At 36.5% G+C, this 20,151-nt stretch overlaps 1 protein-coding gene across 1 annotated transcript in view; it reads right to left on the reverse strand.

Moving 5' to 3' along the window:
• Positions 1–1,716: 1,716 nt before the first annotated feature.
• The window catches only part of SLC5A8 (solute carrier family 5 member 8), a 71,504-nt gene continuing 53,069 nt past the window's right edge, over positions 1,717–20,151 (reverse strand). The window contains exons 13-15 of the mRNA XM_082349637.1: positions 15,601–15,704; positions 13,319–13,398; positions 1,717–13,061 (exon numbers count right to left, since the gene is read on the reverse strand). Of these exons, the coding sequence (XP_082205763.1) occupies positions 12,936–13,061; positions 13,319–13,398; positions 15,601–15,704 (310 nt within the window). The 3' untranslated portion in view covers positions 1,717–12,935. The remainder of the gene's footprint in view (positions 13,062–13,318; positions 13,399–15,600; positions 15,705–20,151) is intronic.

A 20,151-nucleotide genomic window follows, 5' to 3' on the forward strand; every position in this document is an offset into this window, starting at 1 on the left:
AACAGGTTTGGACAAAATTAGACATAAAATGAACCTAACAGGCATACACAGAGCATTCTGTCTGACAACAGCAGAATACCCATTCTTCTCAAGTGCACATGGAACATTTTCTAGGATAAACCATACGTTAGGTCACAAAATAAATCTTAGCAAGTTCAAGGAGATCGAAATCATACCAAGTATCTTCTGTGATCACAGGGATAAAACTAGAAATCAGTAACAAGATGAAACTGAAAAATTCACAAATACATGGAAATTAACACTCCTGAACAACCAACGGATCAAAGAAGAAATTAAAGGTGAAATAATAAAATCTCTTGAAACAAAAATGGAAACACAACCTACCAAAATTTATGGGATGCAGCAAAAGCAGTTCTAAGAGGAAAGCTCACAACAATAAATGTCTACGTTAATAAACAAGAAAGATCTCAAACAACCTAACTCTATACCTAAAGGAACTAGAAAGAGATCAAACTGAGCCCAAAACTGACAGAAGGAAATAAAGATTAGAACAGCAATAAATAAAATATAGAACAGGAAAACAATACAAAAGAGTAATGAATTAAGAGTTGGTTCTTTGAAAAGGTAAACAAAATTGAGAAAACTTTAGCTAGACTAACCAAAGAAAAAATAGGAAACAAATCAACAAAATTATAAATGAAAAAGGACACATTACAACTGATACTACAGAAATACAAAGGATCATAAGAGACTACTATGAACGACTATACACCAAATTAGACAACCGAGAAAAAATGGAAAAATTCCTAGAAACATACAACCTACCAAGACTGAATCAGGAAGAAACAGCAAATCTGAACAGACCAATTACTAGTAAAGACATTGAATCAGTAATCAAAAATCTCCTGATGACAAAAATTCCAGGACCAGAAGGCCTCACTGGTGAGTTTTAACAAACATTTAAAGAAGAATGAATGCCAATCCTTATTTTAAAACTTCCAAAAAACCAGAGAGGAGGGAACACTCATTTTATGAAGCCAACATGGGCCTGATATCAAAGCCAGAATAGGACACTACAAGAAAATAAAACTACAGGGCAATGTCCCTGATGAATATAGATGCAAAAATCCTCAATAAAATAGTAGCAAATCAAATTCAGCAGCACATAAAAAGGATCATTCACCATGATCAAGTGGGATTTATCCTTGGAATGCAAAAATGGTTCAACATACACAAATCAATAAATGGGATACATCACATTAATAGAAAGAAAAAATATATGATCATCTTAATAGTGGCAGAGAAAGCATTTGACAAAATTCAACATCCATTCATAATAAAAATTCTTAACAAATTAGGTAGAGAAGGAATGTTCCTCAACATAGTAAAGGCCATATATGACAAAGCCACAGTTAACAACATACTTAATGATGAAAGGTTAAAAGCTTTTCCTCTAGGATCAGGAAAAGACATGGGTGCCCACTATCACCACTCCTATTCAACATAGTACTGGAAGTCCTAGCCAGAGCAATTAGGCAAAAAAATAAGTAAATAAATAAAAGCCATAAGAATTGGAAATGAAGAAGTAAAATGGTCTCTATTTACAGATGACATGATTTTATCTATAGAAAATCCTGAAGACTCCACAAAAAAACTGTTATATCTAATCAATTAATTCAGTAAAGTTTCAGGACACAAAATTAACATACAAAATCAGAAGCTTTTCTATACACTAACACAAATTATCTGAAAAAGAAATAAAACAATCTCACAGAGGCAACAAAAATAAGATACTTAAAAATAAATTTAACTGAGGAAGTGAAAAATCTCTACCCTTAAAACTACAAGACATTGATGAAAGAAATCAAAGAAGACACAAATAAATGGAGAAATATCCCTTGTTCATAGATTGGAAAATTTAATATTGTTAAAATGTCCATACTACCTAAGCCATTTATAGATTTAATGCAATCCCTGTTAAGATTTCAATGGCATTTTTTTTTTTTTTTACAGAAGTAGAAAAAACTATCTTAACATTTATATGGAACCACAAAAGACCCTGAATAGCCAAAGAAATCCTGAGAAAAAAAGAACAAAGAGGGGGGCAACACATTTCCTGATTTCAAGCTATATTATAAAGTTATAGTAATCAAAAAAAAAAATATGGCCGGTTCAAGATGGCAAGGTAGGAAGATCCTGAGCTCACCTCCTCCCACAGACACACTGAGTCTACAGCTAAATATGGAACAACTTCCTCTGGAAAAAAAAAAAAAAAAAAAAACAGAAAAACCCTTAAACTAGGTGAGCAACACATTGGGAAAAAGATAAAAAACCCACAAAGTGGGTAGAAGAGGCTGAGACACAAACTCACCCTAAACCCCACCCCCAGTGTGACAATCTACAATCAGAATTCAAAACCTGGACCTTCTCCCTGAGGAGGAAAGGGTTTGAACCCCACATCAGGCACCACAACTTTTAAGACCTACACCTGAGAGATGAGCCTCCAAAATAGCTAGCTGTGAAAACCAATAGGACTCACATCCCTGAGAGCAGAGCAAACTGATAAATGGCTCTTAGAAGGCTCACATGCTCAGACTCACTCATCCCAGGGACTAACACAGAGGCAGCCAATTGTGAGGTGCTCAGGATACATATACAGAAAACAAACTGGTGGTAGCTAGAGGCAGGGTCAGGGAATGGGTGATATGGGAGAAGGTAGTCAAAAGTTACAAACTTCCAGTTATAAGATAAATAAGTCATGGGCATATGATGTACAGCATGGTGATTACACTTAGTAATACTTTATTGTATATTTGCTAAGAGAATAGATCTTAAAAGTTCTCATCACACAAAAGAAAATTTATAACTATTTGTGATATTGGATCTTAACTAGACACTGTGGTTATCACTTAGTAATATACACATACTATATAGAAATATCAAATTATTATGTGGTATGCCTGAAACCAATATAATGTTATATGTCAATTATATCTCAAGAAAAGATAAATAAGTATAGGGATATAATGCACAACATGATGACTATAGCTAACACTGCTGCATGGTATATTTGAAAGTATTAAGATCCTAAGAGTTCTCACAAGGAAAAAACCTTTTTTTCTTTTTCTTTTTTGTATTTATATGAGATGATGGATGTTAACTAAACTTATGGTAATCATTTCACAATTTATGTGAGTCAAATCATTATGCTGTACATCTTAAAACTTATACAGCACAGTATGTCAATTATATCTCAGTAAAACTGGGAAAATACAAAGAAAGAAATCAAGTGTTTATTGAACGAATGCATGCAAAAACAAACAACATAGCCAGCAAAAAATTAGCATATGTTTCTGATGAACTCTGTTTCCCAGTGTTGATGGTGAATAAGTTAATTATCAGGTGTAATGAGTAGGCCGTCATTTGAGGATTTTTTAATATACCTAATCTTATGAGTCTTCATAAGACTAAAATATTAGAAATATCCTACTTCAACACTATAATCTTCATTAAAACCTCACCTGTGTGGATATAAAGTTATCCAAATAGTTGGCAGGGGGGATAATCGTGGAACTGGCAAAATTTTATTTTAGCTGATTTTTTAAAACGGAAATCTCTCTAGAAATAATTTTCTATGTAAATTTTCTATAAATATGCTTTCCAGGGGGTCTTAAATAGAGGAAATTGCAACCCATTTATCCTTCCTTTGATGATTCATTGCATTACTGTAAGTATAGTCTAATGTACACTAGAGGCAGATTAAGAATACAGCAAATGCCCCTGGCAGGCAGCAGACCCTCCTGGATTCAAAGGGAAGTTCTGGTAAAAGTCCTAACTCTGCATCCTAGTCCTTCAAATCGGCCACTCTACTTACATAATGTTTCTTCACCTCAGTACCAACCTCCATGCTAGCCAGGATCTCCTCACATTCCCCAGAAGAGCAGGTTCCTTCACTCCTTCCCAAGCTTTACTTATACCTCCCTCCATGCACCACACTTCCTGGAAAAACATTTTTCCTGGGCTTCCCTGGTGGCGCAGTGGTTGAGAGTCTGCCTGCCAACGCAGGGGACACGGGTTCGAGCCCTGGTCTGGGAAGATCCCACATGCCGCGGAGCAACGAGGCCCGTGAGCCACAACTACTGAGCCTGCGCGTCTGGAGCCTGTGCTCCGCGACAAGAGAGGCCGCAATAGTGAGAGGCCCGCACACCACGATGAAGAGTGGCCCCCGCTTACCGCAACTAGAGAAAGCCCTCGCACAGAAACGAAGACCCAACACAGCCAAAAATAAATAAATAAATAAATAAATTGAAAACAAACAAACAAAACATTTTTCCTCTCTTCTTTGCCTAGTCAGATCATCTCTAGTTTTAAGGTCTAGCTCAGACTTTTCAGCAAGTGTGTCTCCCAGCTAGTCCTGTCCACTGGGCTCCCCTCTCCCCAGAAGTCTCCTATCACACAACCTGCCCCACTCACTCAGACTCTTTCCCCGTGTGTTATTCCTCCACTGGTGCATGCATATCTGTCTATATCCCCAGAGAGCTTGTAAGTGATAGAAATCAAGAACCCCACCTTCACTTTCCCCAGTGCCTAACAGAGCGTCAAGTATTTAGTGCTTATAGGATGCAATCAGTGTTAATTCATTTTCCTGTAAATAAATTTCAACATGAAAGAGCCAAGTGTAAAACCTCAGTTCATACAATCCTCTATCTTAGTGAAGAGGTTAAAACCCACTTAAGTCTAGCTATTGTTTTCCCAACAGGGATACTGAGAAATTTCCCCAGATAGTCCATTGACTATCTGGTTTTAGACACCAATTTTATAATATTTTCAACAAAAAAATTAAGGAAGCTTGCTGAATAATGTTTCTATGGCATGAGTGGTTTTAAATACTTGAAGTATTCAATTTGGAGCCCATTAATATCCTGGTAGGGAGGGGTAAAGACTAAAGGTGTTATCAGTGGGACGCTATGCACAGCTGCACTCAGTTTGCCTAGACCTTAGCCCTCAAGGAAGTAATCTTTAACTTTCATTAATTCAGACCTCACTAATTAGGAATTTGTGATCATTTAGAAGGGCTGGGGTCCAATATGCAAAGCAAATCCAGTGAACAAATAGAGGAAATATTCAAACCATTTTTAAAGGAAATACTTATATACAGTTTATTTGCTAATTGCAAATCCAGTTTCTTTTTCCTACTAATTATCACTATCTACTCCAGTATTTCTCAAACTAAACTCTAGCTTGTATTAGAATCACCTGAACCCGACCACTACCGTTTCTGATTCAGGAGTTCTAAGGAGGTAGGCCCAAGAATTTCAATTGCTACAAGTACCCAGGTGGTGTTGATACTGTTGGCTGGGAACCACACATTGAAAACCACCGATCTACTCAATATTTTGCCATAATTTGAATACACTCTACAATGCAAGCTGAATTGTTCAGTTTTATCTGACTGTATAATATTTTAAAGACTATTACCCTGGTGGAAAGGTCGGTGGGTAGCAATTTCAAACTGTAATAGTTATCAGTTATCAGTTAATCATATCATTTAATACAAAGTACTGTCACTGCAGTTTCCTTGCTGAGCAGAGCTCTGGGCGTTGCTTAAAGGAGTGGGTCAGGGCCACACAGAGGTCTGCCACTTTGACTTGCACTTTGTATCTCAGAAGCCTGAGAACAAGCCCTCGTAACTCCAAGCCCCACCCTCACCAGTTTAGGAGTGAGCTTACATCAACACGTTCAATAGAGCAAAATATCAAGGTCATGGGCTTTGGCATCAGACAAAACTAACTTCAGATCCAAGGTGTCTGACCTTGGACAAATGATTGAACGTCTCTAAAATGCAGTTACCTTGTGAAGTGGACACCGTAGTACACTGCCGAGATCCCCCTTCAGTGAAGGACTGCTAGCCCTTGCCGTTCGGAGGGCTACGGCAGACAGCTTTCACCTCTCAGCTCTCCGGGAAGGCCTTATTGCAGAGGATCACCTGGTCCAAGACCACGCCCCTTCCTTGCCTACCCACATCAACGACTGGTTGACGCCGGGATATGAAAGCCTGACTACCTTGGCCCAATGGGGTTAACTCTGAAGTTAACTCCCCGCACTTCAGAGTCTCTGTGGGGAGACCGTCCTTGGATTGGCACTACAGCTCAACTTCCACCTCTGCCCAAACCTGCGTCTCTCGTCTTCCTTCCACAGGTCTCTCGCCTTTCTTCCACAGGTGTGGATCCTAAAGGCGCCCCTTAATAAACATTAAGCATACCAAACTCCGTGTCAGACTCTGCTTCTCAGGGAATCAAGCCTGTGACTCTCATTTAAAAACAAACAAACAAGTGGATGAAAACTCTTAGAAGCAGTAATTTTATAGATTCGTTCATTCGACAGTATTTATTGGGCCAGGCTCTGTTCTAGACGCTAAGAATACAGCAGTAAACAAAGATGACTAAGTTTAAGAAGCGAGATCGTGAAAAGCATTAAGAGATAGAAATCAATTTTTAGCTACAGTATTGACTACTTGCTATAAAAGGGAATAATACTTCTTCCCATCCTCACTCCCCCATCTGCCTAGGTTTTTTTTTTGTAATTGTCTAAGCTTTTAATATTCATCTTCTGTTCGGAAACCATAAAATAGTTGTCAATCTCAGCCAGTCTCAGCCTGTTTGAGCCTAATTCCCCTATTGGTTTCCTTCTTCACCTCCATACTGCTCTTACACTACACTAGGTTGTACGAAATTGTGAGGCTAAAATCCTAGTCACCTAGACATTTCATGCAGTAATTTCTGTTCTGTGCTTATAAACCATGGTAAAGTCTAACACCCCAAGGTCATATGCCTGCCCAGATACACCATTCAGCTGTGTATTTACTGGGGTCTTGTGGCTCTCAGCTCTAAGCAGGAGATGGGGCACAGGTTTTGCCGTTTCTCTCAAATCCCACAAACCTATGGTGGTTTGCTGCCGCCATCCCAAGGCTCACCACATAAAGTGGGACACAGACCCTTCCTCAGAGACTCATTAATATATTAACACTCCTGGCTTCCTCTAAACCCTCCTAGCATCAGAAATCCATTTCTACTCCAGGCATTTGAGAATTTAGCTCTTACCTCCCAAGATATTTTATCCTTGTCAACCTAAGAGGCTAGACTTTTGACACTCAAAAGCCAAGAAGAAATCTCTTTTTTTCTCTGGTATTTGTGGAAGCATCCCTTTTCTGAGCTATAAACATCAAACACCTGATTATTTGAATGTGAAGAAGAGCCAAGGAGGCAATCAAATGCTCCAGGGCATGGCTAAGATCATTGGTTAAATTTTCTGAATATGTTTTTCTCTGCTTGATCACTTCCCCTGTAGATGGCCTCCTTGAGCCAGCCTCTTACATCTCCAACAGCATGTAAACCAAGGTATACCTTGACTCTCCTATCATTTTTTGCAGTCTTGCCTTTGCCTGGGTATCCTGGCTTCCACCCATGCATGGCCTCAGCAGAGAAATAAGTCTATGTATTTATCTTTCTCCTATCTCTAATCTCTCCACCTGCTTCACCTGTCTCCTTTTGTTTCTCCATCTACCGCCACAACTAGCCCTATTTTAAATTGCACTGTACTTTGTCTTATTTACTGAAACATCATGCTTCCTACTCTATCTTAAGTGTGTGAATAGGAGGCTTTATGTTCTCTACTTTGAAACTTGAGATCTGTTTAGATCTCGTCACTTTATAACTCAGAGACTTAGAAAACTCTCCAACCCATGGAGTGGAGGAAAACGTTTGTAAATTATATATCTGATAAGAAACTTGTATCTTGAATATACAAATAACTCTTACAATTCAATAATAAAAAGACAAATAAGCCACTGAAAATGGGCAAAGGATCTCAACAGACATGTCTCCAAAGATGATGTACAAATGGCCAATAAGCATAAAAAGATTCTCAACATCATTAGCTATCAGGAAACTGCAAATCAAAACCACAGTAAGATACCACTTCACACCCACTAGAATGGCTATAATAAAAAATACATTTAACAACAAGTGTTGATCAGGATGTGGAGAAATTGGAACCCTCATACACTACTGATAGAAACGTAAAATGGTGCAACCACTTTGGAAACAGTCTAGTAGTTCCTCAAATGGTTAAGGATAGAGTTACCACATGACCCAGCAATTCTACTGCTCGTATATACTCAAGAAAAATGAAAACACACATCCACACAAAAACTTGTACACAGTGTTCAGATCAGCATTATTCGTAATAGCCTAAAAGTGGAAACAACACAAATGTCCATCAACTGATGAATGGATAAATAAAATGTGGTATAGCCATACAATGGAATATTAGGCCATCAAAGTGAATGAAGTACTGATGTATGCTACATGAATTAACCTTGAAAACATTATGTTATGTGAAAGAAGCCAGTCACAAAAGACCGCTGTGGTCACAAAAGACATACTGGGGTCTTTTGATTTTCATGTGATTTCATTTATATGAAATTTCCAGAATAGAAAAATCCATGGAGATAAAAAGGAGATTAGTGGTCACTTAGGGCTAATGGGGTTGGGCGAAATGGCAACTGACTGCTAATGGATATGGGGTTTCTTTGGGGGTGATGAAATTGGGGGTTCTAAGATTGTGATGAATATAAAAATATAACAATTATGAACCAGATCAGGAGACATGGGGGATGAGATAAAAAGTTACAACATTCATCTAATAGGAGGTAAGGAGATACAGAATAGTGTAAATGGGAGAGGGGGGGAATATTCAAAGAGATAATGGCTAAGAAATTTCCAGTATTAAATATGTTACTTTCTATTGTATTTTCAGATACAGTCTTAATTGCTTAAAATATAAAATATCCTTCAGTGATATGTTCTACATGTTTATTTGCTTACACTTTTATAATCCATACATAGTACATAGAAAGAGTCCTTTGTGTGGTAAATAGAGTGGAAATAACTTTCTGTAAAAGCTGATAAAGTTAATTATATTCAATTTGATACTTATCCCCCAAGAATAGACAGCTGCAAAGACACTTGTAGAGTTTAATCAGCAAGTTGAAAAGTCAGAAATACAACCATGCTTTACATTATAATGTTCAAATTGAAAAGTCAGAAATGCAACCATGTTTTACATTATAATGTCCAATCTCCTCAACTTTTTTCACAAACAATGGGCATACGACTTAAATGTAAAAGTGAATTTTACAGTGATTAAATTATACAGTGAATTTCAGTAACTAAAGGGTCATGCACTTAGTTGACTCCATATCAACAATCATTATTGGATAAAACTCAGAATTTCCTATAAGAATCAACACAGAGAGTTACCTCCCCCATCTCAGCTCCATCCCTGTCCCATGTATCTACATCATAGACAGACACTCAGTTGTTAACAATAAACTATATTTTCTGGAGTTATCATAAATAAAATTATGAAACCTTCATACTCACATATTTAATACTTCCTTCATCTTAATGTGTGTTAATGTTGGAAATCATGTTAAGAAATGAAACTTTTTTTTTTTAAATAAATGTATTTATTTATTTATCTGTTTGTTTGTTTTTAGGTGCATTGGGTCTTCGTTGCTGTGTGCAGTCTTTCTCTAGTTGCCGTGAGCGGGGGCTACTCTTCATTGTGGCGCGTGGGCTTCTCATTGCGGTGGCTTCTCTTGTCGCGGAACACAGGCTCTAGGCACGTGGGCTTCAGTAGTTGTGGCATGCGGGCTCAGTAGTTGTGGTTTGCGGGCTCTAGAGCACAGGCTCAGTAGTTGTGGCGCACTGGCTTAGTTGCTCCACAGCATGTGGGATCTTCCAGGACCAGGGCTCAAACCCGTGTCCCCTGCATTGGCTGGCAGATTCTTAAACACTGTGCCACCAGGGAAGCCCAAGAAATGAAACTCTCTTAAAGAGTTGTTTTCATAGTTATTCACAATTCTATAGTCCTTAATATTTTCAAAATGCTGTGAAAATATATGGTCATTATTCTGCATCGTAACATTCCATATGCTAGCAATACTTTAATCCTCACCTGTAGATGAGTCAAGGCAATTTCCCTAAAAGAACACAACCAAGGTGTGTGACTTCAGGAAAATCAAGATTTCAACCTTGGCCTCTAGGGCAGGATTTCTTGAACTCCACACTATTGATAGCTGAGGCAGGATCATTTTTTGTTGTTGTTGTGGAGAAGGGCTGCCCTGTGCACCATAAGACATTTAGCAGCACCTCTGAATTCTATCCACTAGATGCCAGTAGCACCTCCTCACCAGATGTAACAACCATAAATGTATCCAGATATTTCTACATGTCCCCTGAGATGCAAAACTGCCCCATTGAGAACCACTGGTCTAGAGAGAAAATGATTGCATAAGAAACTAAATAGATGACTATACATGTATACTGTTTTATATCCTACATATAAAATTTTCTTTTCTCTATGGAGTGAGTATGATTGGTCTGTAGCTTTCTTTAGAGTTTACATTCTCTCTGTTAGAATAATCCTGCTGATTCCTAACTATATTTTAGTATTTCTATGGCATATATTTTTTTAGAGTAAGGAACTATTTCCATATCATTACACTGCAAATTATTAACGGCTTATCTTTTTTCAAAACTAGCAAATAAACTTTGTCTCAAATTTTGACTTCCAATCAATTTCAATTGAAATTTTAAGGAACACTATTTGAATTAATAAAGCGCTATCTGATCTTTGATGGTCACATTATTTTTGTGAGGTAGGTACGTGTTTAGTGTTAAGTTCCATCATTAGAGGAGATTAAGGATAAATTCAAGGTCATACAACTTATTAGTGGCAAAAGAAATAGGTAACTTATATGGCTTTTCCCTCCCATTAGCATTGTTGTGATTCAAAATAATTAAGAACATTAGATTTTAATATTTACATTATATTAACCTTTTACCTTTATTTGGTTTAACACAAAGATTTAGATAAGATAAATAATTTTTAATAATTTATAGTAACATTACTTTGATTTCTTAAGATAGAAATCCGGTACTCTCATGTGTTTATAAAAGTAAAATATTGACAATTCCTAATGTCACAAAGGCATATTTTCCTAAAAGAAAGTGGACAAGAATGGAAGTATTATATCTCTCATTAAGAATATATTCCATAACTCCTTGGCAGTCAGAAAAGAGAAAAAATTATTTAAATAACCTGATTTTGATTTCCAAAATTGAAGGAAAGTACACACATGTGCATTTAGAATTACTAAATAAATAACAATAGTTCAAATCACACTCACATAAAACAAATAAGATTATATCTTCCTACTCATTAAAAAATCATAGAAAGAGTTACAAAGTTTGATGTATGCTTACAAATATGTTGATTAAAAAATAACTATACACATAGAAAATATGTGAATATATCATTAATTTAAATGTATAAATCTCTTTGCTTTAGATTAATGCTATTTCTTATTTTTTTATTGTTTAATAACATGAATAAAACATTAAAAACATTAACATTAACATTAAAAACATTTCTTAATGTTTTTAATTGCCAACCTCTGTACAGCATGCTCACCTAAATATCAGACAATAAGCAAAAATTATTTAATCATAAAATATTTTAATGTACCTAAATATTTCACACATTATTATTTTAAAACAGTGTAATGCTAAAAAAAAAACCCTTCTAAACAGTATCTAATGTGTGAACTGTAGAAAAAAATAAGTTATTGATGAAAGCCTGTAACCAAAGTCTTAGCTAGAAATGTAGGAAAATAAACAAAATAAACTTTGAGATTGCTACTTGAAATTTTAAAGCATGGAACATAGCATATATTCAGTAATTCCGGAACACTAAACAAAAATAGTAGTATTTGCCTATGTAATTTAGCTCATCAACCAGGTGGATATATTGGAATTCAATATGTCCAAGCATATGTACCTTTAAATTTAAATCATTGCAAATTAGTTGACATTCAGCTTCATAGCATTCAATGGAATCACCTAATTCCACAGAGCTTACCCATTTTTAATTGTGTAAATGTTCTTGGATCACCAAATCTTTAAGTACCTAGTTGAAAGTACTTTGGCCAGTATAAGGCTCATGGGAGTTTATATTTATAGGCCGGGAAGCAGTGAACCAGGATCTGCGGTAGCATGATTCACATTGGGTGTCTCAAGACATACACAAGCCCAAGGCAATAGAGTGAACAGGAAATTAGGCAGGGGAGCAAAGGTAAAATGTGCAACAAAACCAAAGTTAGTGGGTGAGAAACCAGGAATCCAGATAAGAACCAGAGTCTAAGAAAGGCAATATAAGCAGCCAATGGCCAGGAACTCTAGTTAACAAGCAAAAAGGCACAAGAAGAGATGCATAGCACCAAAAAGACCTTGACCATTGGGCCCATGTTCTGTCCCAAACAGGATGCTTCTTGATTAACACCCTCCCGAGCCAGAATCAATTCCAAGAATAAACGTGCCCTGGGCTGATAGGGGTTGATGAGAAGCAAAGATCGAGACAGCACAGACCTGTCACTTCATTGCTCCCTAAGAATAGAGTATGTGGTAGGAGGGAGAGAGGTCCTTTTCAATATTAATTATGATTTCAGCAAACCCCAAAATATATGCTAGCACCAAATGCAAGGAAATATTTTTAATGATGCCCTAATTTAAGAATATGCTTTTGACCATCGAGTATGTGTGTATTAGCTTTTCAGCACATATGTAGTCACAACTTTCAAAACTTTCACAACTTTCACAACTACAGCTTCACTGAAATAATAGTAGAGAGATAGAGGAAAATACTGATGCTGAAACTCTTACCTGCAGAGTAGCATCAATTAATGAGTATAGAAAGTAAAAGTCAAAATTTGCTTTAACAAAAATGTATCCCCCCAAAGTTCCCCCAAAACACTCATGATAGGACAAAAAAAAATCTAAACCTGATCCAATTATCTTAAAAAACATATAAAACTGGGACACTGTTTAAGATAATTTAGCATCACAGCTACTTCACAAACGAGTCCCATTGGTCTTGCCACTTTGATCTGTGGAGTTCAATTCAACATGGTTGAAGCCAGGGTTATCAGTTCCACCATCTTCTGTTGGATGAGGTTTATAGTCTAACACTTGCTTCTTCTAAAAGAAAATGTTAACATGGTGATTAGAAAAAAGAAACTGTTCGTTCAACTCTAAATAATTGTTACTACTACTTTTGTTTCTCTAAATCAGCTTCGTAGTCTATTGAGGCAGAGATAAACAACAGAAATAAATCATTAAAAAAAGGAAGGCAAATACCTTCCTTGTCCAAAAGAAAGTCTGAGGACTAACTAGTATTCTGTCCTGGTGATAAAAGCACAATCTTACTAATTTAAGGAAAAAGAAAGCCAACTCACTTTCTTAAAAATGTCAAAATTGGATAAAAAGTCCTCTTTGGTTAGTAGGAATCTGCGGTCTATGTTTTGTTTTCTTCCTCCTGAAAAACATACATTATTTACATTGTTAAAAAGATATCTGTAACTACCCAGTGATGGACCATCATACACACATTTAACTTGGGCACATTCACTTCTATGCACTTATAAAACACAAAGAGAAAGAGTCTTTTAAATAGTGCTGGAGACTTAGCCTGCCATTTCTCTTCCCTCAGTCAGTCTCAGATTCTGCAAGCCTCTCACTGGGATACACATATGAGTCTAGTGTTTAAAGATAAATAAGGTGGTTCTTAAATGCAAGCCAACTGTCTCATCTGGTATCAACTAGGGAAGAGTCATCTGGCCCAATACTGGTAGGAAAACTGGTTTAAATGCATCCTTCATGATCTACCAATAAAATATCAAACCTCTGCTTGATGGAGTTGCCCTTCCCCAGTTTAGTGGCTATGAATGTGTGAAGAAATGCAGGAAATTATGAATTGTTGGATAACTTATTTAAATGAAAACCAGTATGATGATAGGTGCTTGATCCAAATTCTCTTCCCTAAAGTTTTGCTCTACAAAAATTATTCTTTGGCTTGGTATTTTATTTGTGAATCAGAGAGGAGGCTTTTAAAACTGTGTATCTCAAAGAGTTGTTCTCCAACTACCTCTATCCAAATCACCTAGGAGATGTACTGAACATGCAGATTCCTGGATTCCAACCTGGACTGACCCAATTAGAACCTCTGTGGGTGGAGCCACTGAGTCCTGATTTTTACCAAAAAAATTTTTACCAAATTTCCAAGGTGATTTTCTGCCCTCTAAAGTTTGAGAAACACCATTTTAGTATAAATACTAGATTTTTAATTAAGGGAACCTCTGTTGTTCAGGAGATGGGTTCAACCTTAAATTAATTCATTCAATATTGTTGAGTGCCTACCATGTTCTAGAGACTCTACCAGGTGCTGGAGAGACACAAACTGAAAACTGAATCAGAGCACTTCAAAACTGAATCAGAGCACTCCTTTGAAAATTACTGGAAAAGTCATTTTAAAAATAACCCATGTAGTAAACCTAAGAGACACAGAGATGGAAAATAGGAGAGAAAAGATAAGAAAATCAGAAGGACTGTCCAAGTTTAAAACATTTGACTAACAGGAGTTTCCAGAAAGAGAAAACAGAAAATGGCAGGAAATTACAAAAGAAATAATATAGGAAAGTGCCCTAGAACTGCAGGACATGGGTCGTCAGATTGAAACCCTCCTGAGGGGCTAGGGCAAGGCAGTCATTGTGAAATGGGTCACATGTGAACGGCCAGCAGGCAGCAGGGCACTGGTATTCTCAACAGTAACAAGGCAAGTAGAAGAGAAGTAACACAGCCTCCAGGAAGAAGAAAGTTACTCTCAACCTAGGATTCTCTACTCAAATTATCAGCAATTATCAAGTATAAGGAGGAATTAAAGACTTTTTTTTTCAGCTATGCAATGTTTCCAAGATCTCTTGTCCACCCTTTCTCAAGAATGTGCTATAGGATGTGCCCCATTCAGTTAAGGGTGTAAACAAGAATTAGGAGTAATGGGATACAGGCAGCAGGGAATCCAACACTGGAGGGAGACCAAGAGAATTCACAGAACGAGGACAAAATGAAGTCCCAGGGTAAGAGTTCTGTAGCAATCCCACAGAGCTGTGTATGCTATGTGTAGTATTGGTTTGATTTCCTTTAAAAATTATTTTTTTAAAGTTTACGAACATCTGAGAAAAGCCTTCACACTATGTTTAGATATAAAGATCATAATTATTATTCCTTACATGTGTATACTTCTTTACAAAGAGTCAGTGCAGGACAATGAGAAGATCATGGCACAGAGCTATTGTAATGGTATGTGTAAAATCCTTAGCATTGTAGTAGCTATACACAATTTCTTCAAGAATTTTATTTTTATCTCACAGAGACCTGTGAGATAGGCAGGTCAATTATTATCCTCATTTTATACATAGGATAGCTAAGGCTCAGAGTAGCTATGTAGTAGCTATATAGACTTATAGCTATAAGTTCTTTCAGCTAATAAATGGCATAACAAAGATTCAAACTGAGGTGGGTCTTCTGTTTTCAAGATCAGGCCGTAAAATTTCCCATGAGTAAAATGGAGCAAATAATTAAACTAGTTGTTAGAACTATAGTAAAATAACATAAATACCTATAAAACAGATATAGTAAAAACTAATGTAGTGGTAATACAGCAATACTAATGTTTAGTTACCTGTTGGTAAACTGATAAGCATTCCCACAAATATCGTTAACAAGGTTCCAACAGTACTGAAGTATAGATACGATAAAGAATACCAGTTATCCATCAGTGGAGTCCTAAGAGAGAGCAAAAGCATAACGGTAAGATTTCATGCATGCCACTAGCAGCTAACAGTATGTGTCAATAAACCTCATGGCAAAGTCAAAATATAATATTTAATCATGTTTTTAATGTCCACATCTGCTGTCCCAATTTTATCTTATTGGATCAGGAATTAAAAGTATGACTTAATCTTAACCACATACTAGAATACTAAATGTCCATGTTTATTCATTCAACTCTGCTTTGTGTCCCAGGTACTGTTCTTGTTATTGGAAAGTCTGCCATAAAAAAGCTGGATAAGGTTGTTCCTGCCCTCAGAAAGTTTACATTCTAATAGAGAAATGTAATGAACAAGTAAACAAATTAATAAACATAATAATTCCCACTGGTGGAAAGTATATAAGGAAAATGAAACAAGGTAATGTGACGCTAACAGGGTAGAAAAAAGGAACTACACTACAAGGAGTGGTCAGGGAAAGTCTTTGTGAAGAAGAGACATTTGAACTGAGATCTGAATAACAAAAGTTCTTGAGAAAGCACTCCAGAGAGAGGTAAACACCAGCAGACGGTAGCATAACGAACAAGATACAGAATGGTACAAGATGAGATAAGAGGTCTTTTTGTAGGACTTGGATGAGTTTGGATCTTACTCTCTGGATAGCGGCACACATTGCAGTATTTTTATTATTTTATTTTATTTTTATTTTTTAAATTTACATTTTATTAGAGTCGATGTGTAATATTATATGTTACAGGTGTACAATATAGTGATTCATAAGTTTTAAAGGTTATACTCCATTTATATTCATTATAAAATATTGGCTATACTCCCCGTGTTGTACAATATATCCTTGTAGCTTATTTTATACCTAATAGTTTGTACCTCTTAATCCCCTACCCCTATATTGCCCCTCTGCCCCTTCCCTCTCCCCACTGGCAACCACCAGTATGTTCTCTATATCTGTGAGTCTGCTTCTTTTTTGTTATAGTCACTAGTATGTTATATTTTTTAGATCCCACATATAAGTGATATCATACAGTATCTGTCTTTGTCTGACTTATTTCACTTCCATTTGCAGCAACATGGATGAACTTGGAGGGCACATTGCAGTATTTTAGGTGGAGGAGTGACATGACCTGATCTGCTTCTAAAACAATTGCTCTAGGATTCCACTTACAGCTTTGATAGAGTAGACCCACCATCCTGCCAAGAACAAAATATGAAAACTGGGAAATGGGAGGAGGCAGGTTTTTGAAGACCTCAGAGAGATCATGGCAGTTAGAACTTGAGGAGTCAACATCCCAGAAAGAAGGGAAAAATAGAGGTTAGCTAGTTAAATTAAGATAATGTGATATATTGGGCCAAAGACAGACAAAATAGAACCGAATAGAAAATTGAAAAACAGACCCACAGAAAAACAGACATTTGTTTAAGTCAAAGTTGCCACTGCATTGCAAAGTGGGACAAAAGGAGGCTCCGTTCAATAAATGGTGCTTGGTTAATAGACTATCCATATGGGTCATTTTTAAGTCTTCTGTCATTTACAGACAGTTCTGGGTGTACTCTGATGCTTTCGCAAAAATGTTCCTATAAAAGGGTTTCATCTTCAAGGAATTCATGGAAAAGACTCTGACAAGTACAGGTTTCTGGTAACTGACTATACTGCTGAACTGAATGAATAAGCATTTTTCAGAACTCTAATGGAAAACTGATGAATTCATAAAAGTACTAACAAAAGATCAAGATGAAAACAAAAATTAATTACATGGGACTGAGTGAACTGATGAGGATGATTATAATTTTTGTGACTTTCTGTTTGAATAAAAAAAAATCCCACAAGGACTCAGAGGCAAAAAATATACAAATCAATTTTCACTGCAAAGTAAAGGAGCTGTTACAGTAGAGGATTACTGGACTGAATGTCAATATTATGACATAGTATGAGTGTGTTTTGTGTTTGGTAGTTGCAATCATTGTTGCTTTTGTTGTGGTCATCCATTTACAATGCCTGGTGTCAGGTGATTTATCTCTTGTAAAAATAAATTACAGTGTTTCTGTGTGAGTTGTGAAAAAAAAATAAAAATAAAATGTTTCTTCTAGTCCAAAAAAAAAGAATATCCATATGGGAAAAAAATGAACCTTGATCACTTGAAATCAATTCCGAAGTGGATTACATTTCCCAAATGGAAATGGTGAACGAGAAAGCTTTTAAATAAAAAAATAGAGGAATAGCTTTATGACCTTAGGGTAGGCAAAGATTTCTTAAACGGAATTCACGAAGGACTACCCATATAGGAAAAGACTGATAAGTTGAACTCAGTTAAAATTAAGAAATTCTGACCACTAAAAAGCATCACTAAAAGAGTAAAAAGGCAAGCCACAGAATGGGAGAAAAATATTTTCAAAACTTATCTTGTATCTAGAATATATCAAGAAATCCTAAATAAATAAGAAAAGGACAGAGAACCCACTTAAAAATGGACCAAAGATTTCAACAGACAAGTCACAAAAGTAGTTATACGAATGGCCAATAAACATGTAAAAAGGTATTGAACTTCATTAATCATAAGGGAAATGCAAGTTAAAAGCACAACAAGCTACCAATATGTACCCATCAAGTACTAGAAACTTAAATAAAAACTGAATCTGGGTAATTGAAACCCAATACCTAACGCAACCAAAAAGTATCTTACTTCGCCTTTAGCTGTGCGTTCATTCCCCTTGGACTCTAGCCATACTGAGCTATGCATGATTTCCTAAGATGCCATGTGGCTTCAGGCCTTCATGCCTCTGCATATGTTGCCTCCATTCTGCAACATATGCTCCATCTTCCTTTTGTCCCCTCTGCCCAGTCCTGTTCACCTGATTAACTCCAGTTCACGGAATACTTCTCTAAGAAGCATCTTCCACCCAGGAAGAGTTAGGCTCTTCCTCCTCCTGGATCCCATGAGAGCCTATGAATACTACTGTTCACAACATTGTTTAATTGTTTATTCTCTTGTTCAACTTCCCTTTTGGTCGTTTTCTGTGACAAGAATAACTTTCCAGACCTTCTCCTCTAGCCAACTTCTGCATTCTTCAAGTATTAGTAGATCCTGAAGTCTGTGCTAATCTACACTCCAACTTTGTTTATAATCATTCTTTTAACAAAGACTTTCAACTATTTATTAGCTAGTTATTATACTTATCATGCGTACTGAGTTCCTTGTTTTGTGCATAGTAGCATGTTCTCTCCAGCTAGATTATAATTGCCTGGAAGGCAGGAACCACGGTGGATGGGAGGGGAAGACTGTCTATGGATATTACATAAATGGTCAGCCCAGTGCTGGGTGCATAGTTCATGCTCAAAAATTCTTGTTTATTAGCTGAGTTATTTTATAAATAAGCTAACATATAAAAGTGATTGTTATGGTACCAGGCACATAGTAAGCCTCAGCTAATTTATTTGTTTCAGAAATCCGAATAACCAATTTGCCTTACTCTTTTAAATTAAAAGAGACATTTACATAATCAGGACAAATGCTAAGCAAAATTGTAAAACAAAAAGCACAACTTCAACGTCCTCCTACTTACACTTAATTAATTAATAATTGCTCCCTTTTTCACTCTCTAATGACTTCCTGACTACCCCCCCACACATTAGTGCATTCATGCTTATCCGGACTACTCACTGTATTTCTGTGCACCCCTCTCACCACAGCTCCCCACCTAGTCAAACCTTCCCCCATATATGCCTCAGGCTCTGGAACTATCTTTTCTCTCTACTCATGCAGAGTTTACCAGCCTTGAACTCCCACTGATAAGTGTTCTCACTGCTGAATTCCCTCTGGGACATAAATCACCAATGATGTTTATATGTATGGTCACATTCTTTCTCCCAGGAGGGTGTCCATTTTAAGAGGGAGATGCCATGTCTTGTCTCAACTGGAATGATTCTCCAATGGTTTCATTCTAGGCAAGCTGCAACTGGGGCAATACTTTAGGGGAAGTGGCCTCATCTTCGTATTCCTTGAATGTATCCTTGGGTTTTGTGCTTTAAGGCTGGAGATGTATTGATATATATCCACTAAGGGTAGTCTTGCCCTCACATCCACTGTGCAGTGAAATAGTGATATTAAAAAAAAGGTCTACATCATTTCATTAAATCAGACAATATCAATATCCAGAAGCTCAAAAATGTACTGCATAACTGAAAATTCTAGCAGGAAGATCACCGCTGTGACTTATTGCCAATGCTCTAAAGATTTGGAATCTTTAAAACTGAACAAATAGCAATTATCCAACATATTTAGATAAACTGTAGTTTTTAGTTGGTAAAGGCTATACTTCAAAAACTATATATGCAATGTGTCTTTTATCATTTTACTTTTCATTTTAAAGGTTTTTCAGTGGACAGAGGCAATTTTTCATTCAACTGGAGCCAGTATTTATCAGCATTTACCCATAAAAGAATTTTTTTT

Source organism: Balaenoptera borealis, assembly GCF_965194805.1.
Source record: "Balaenoptera borealis genome assembly, chromosome: 13".
In the NCBI taxonomy this organism is placed as follows: Eukaryota; Metazoa; Chordata; class Mammalia; order Artiodactyla; family Balaenopteridae; genus Balaenoptera; species Balaenoptera borealis.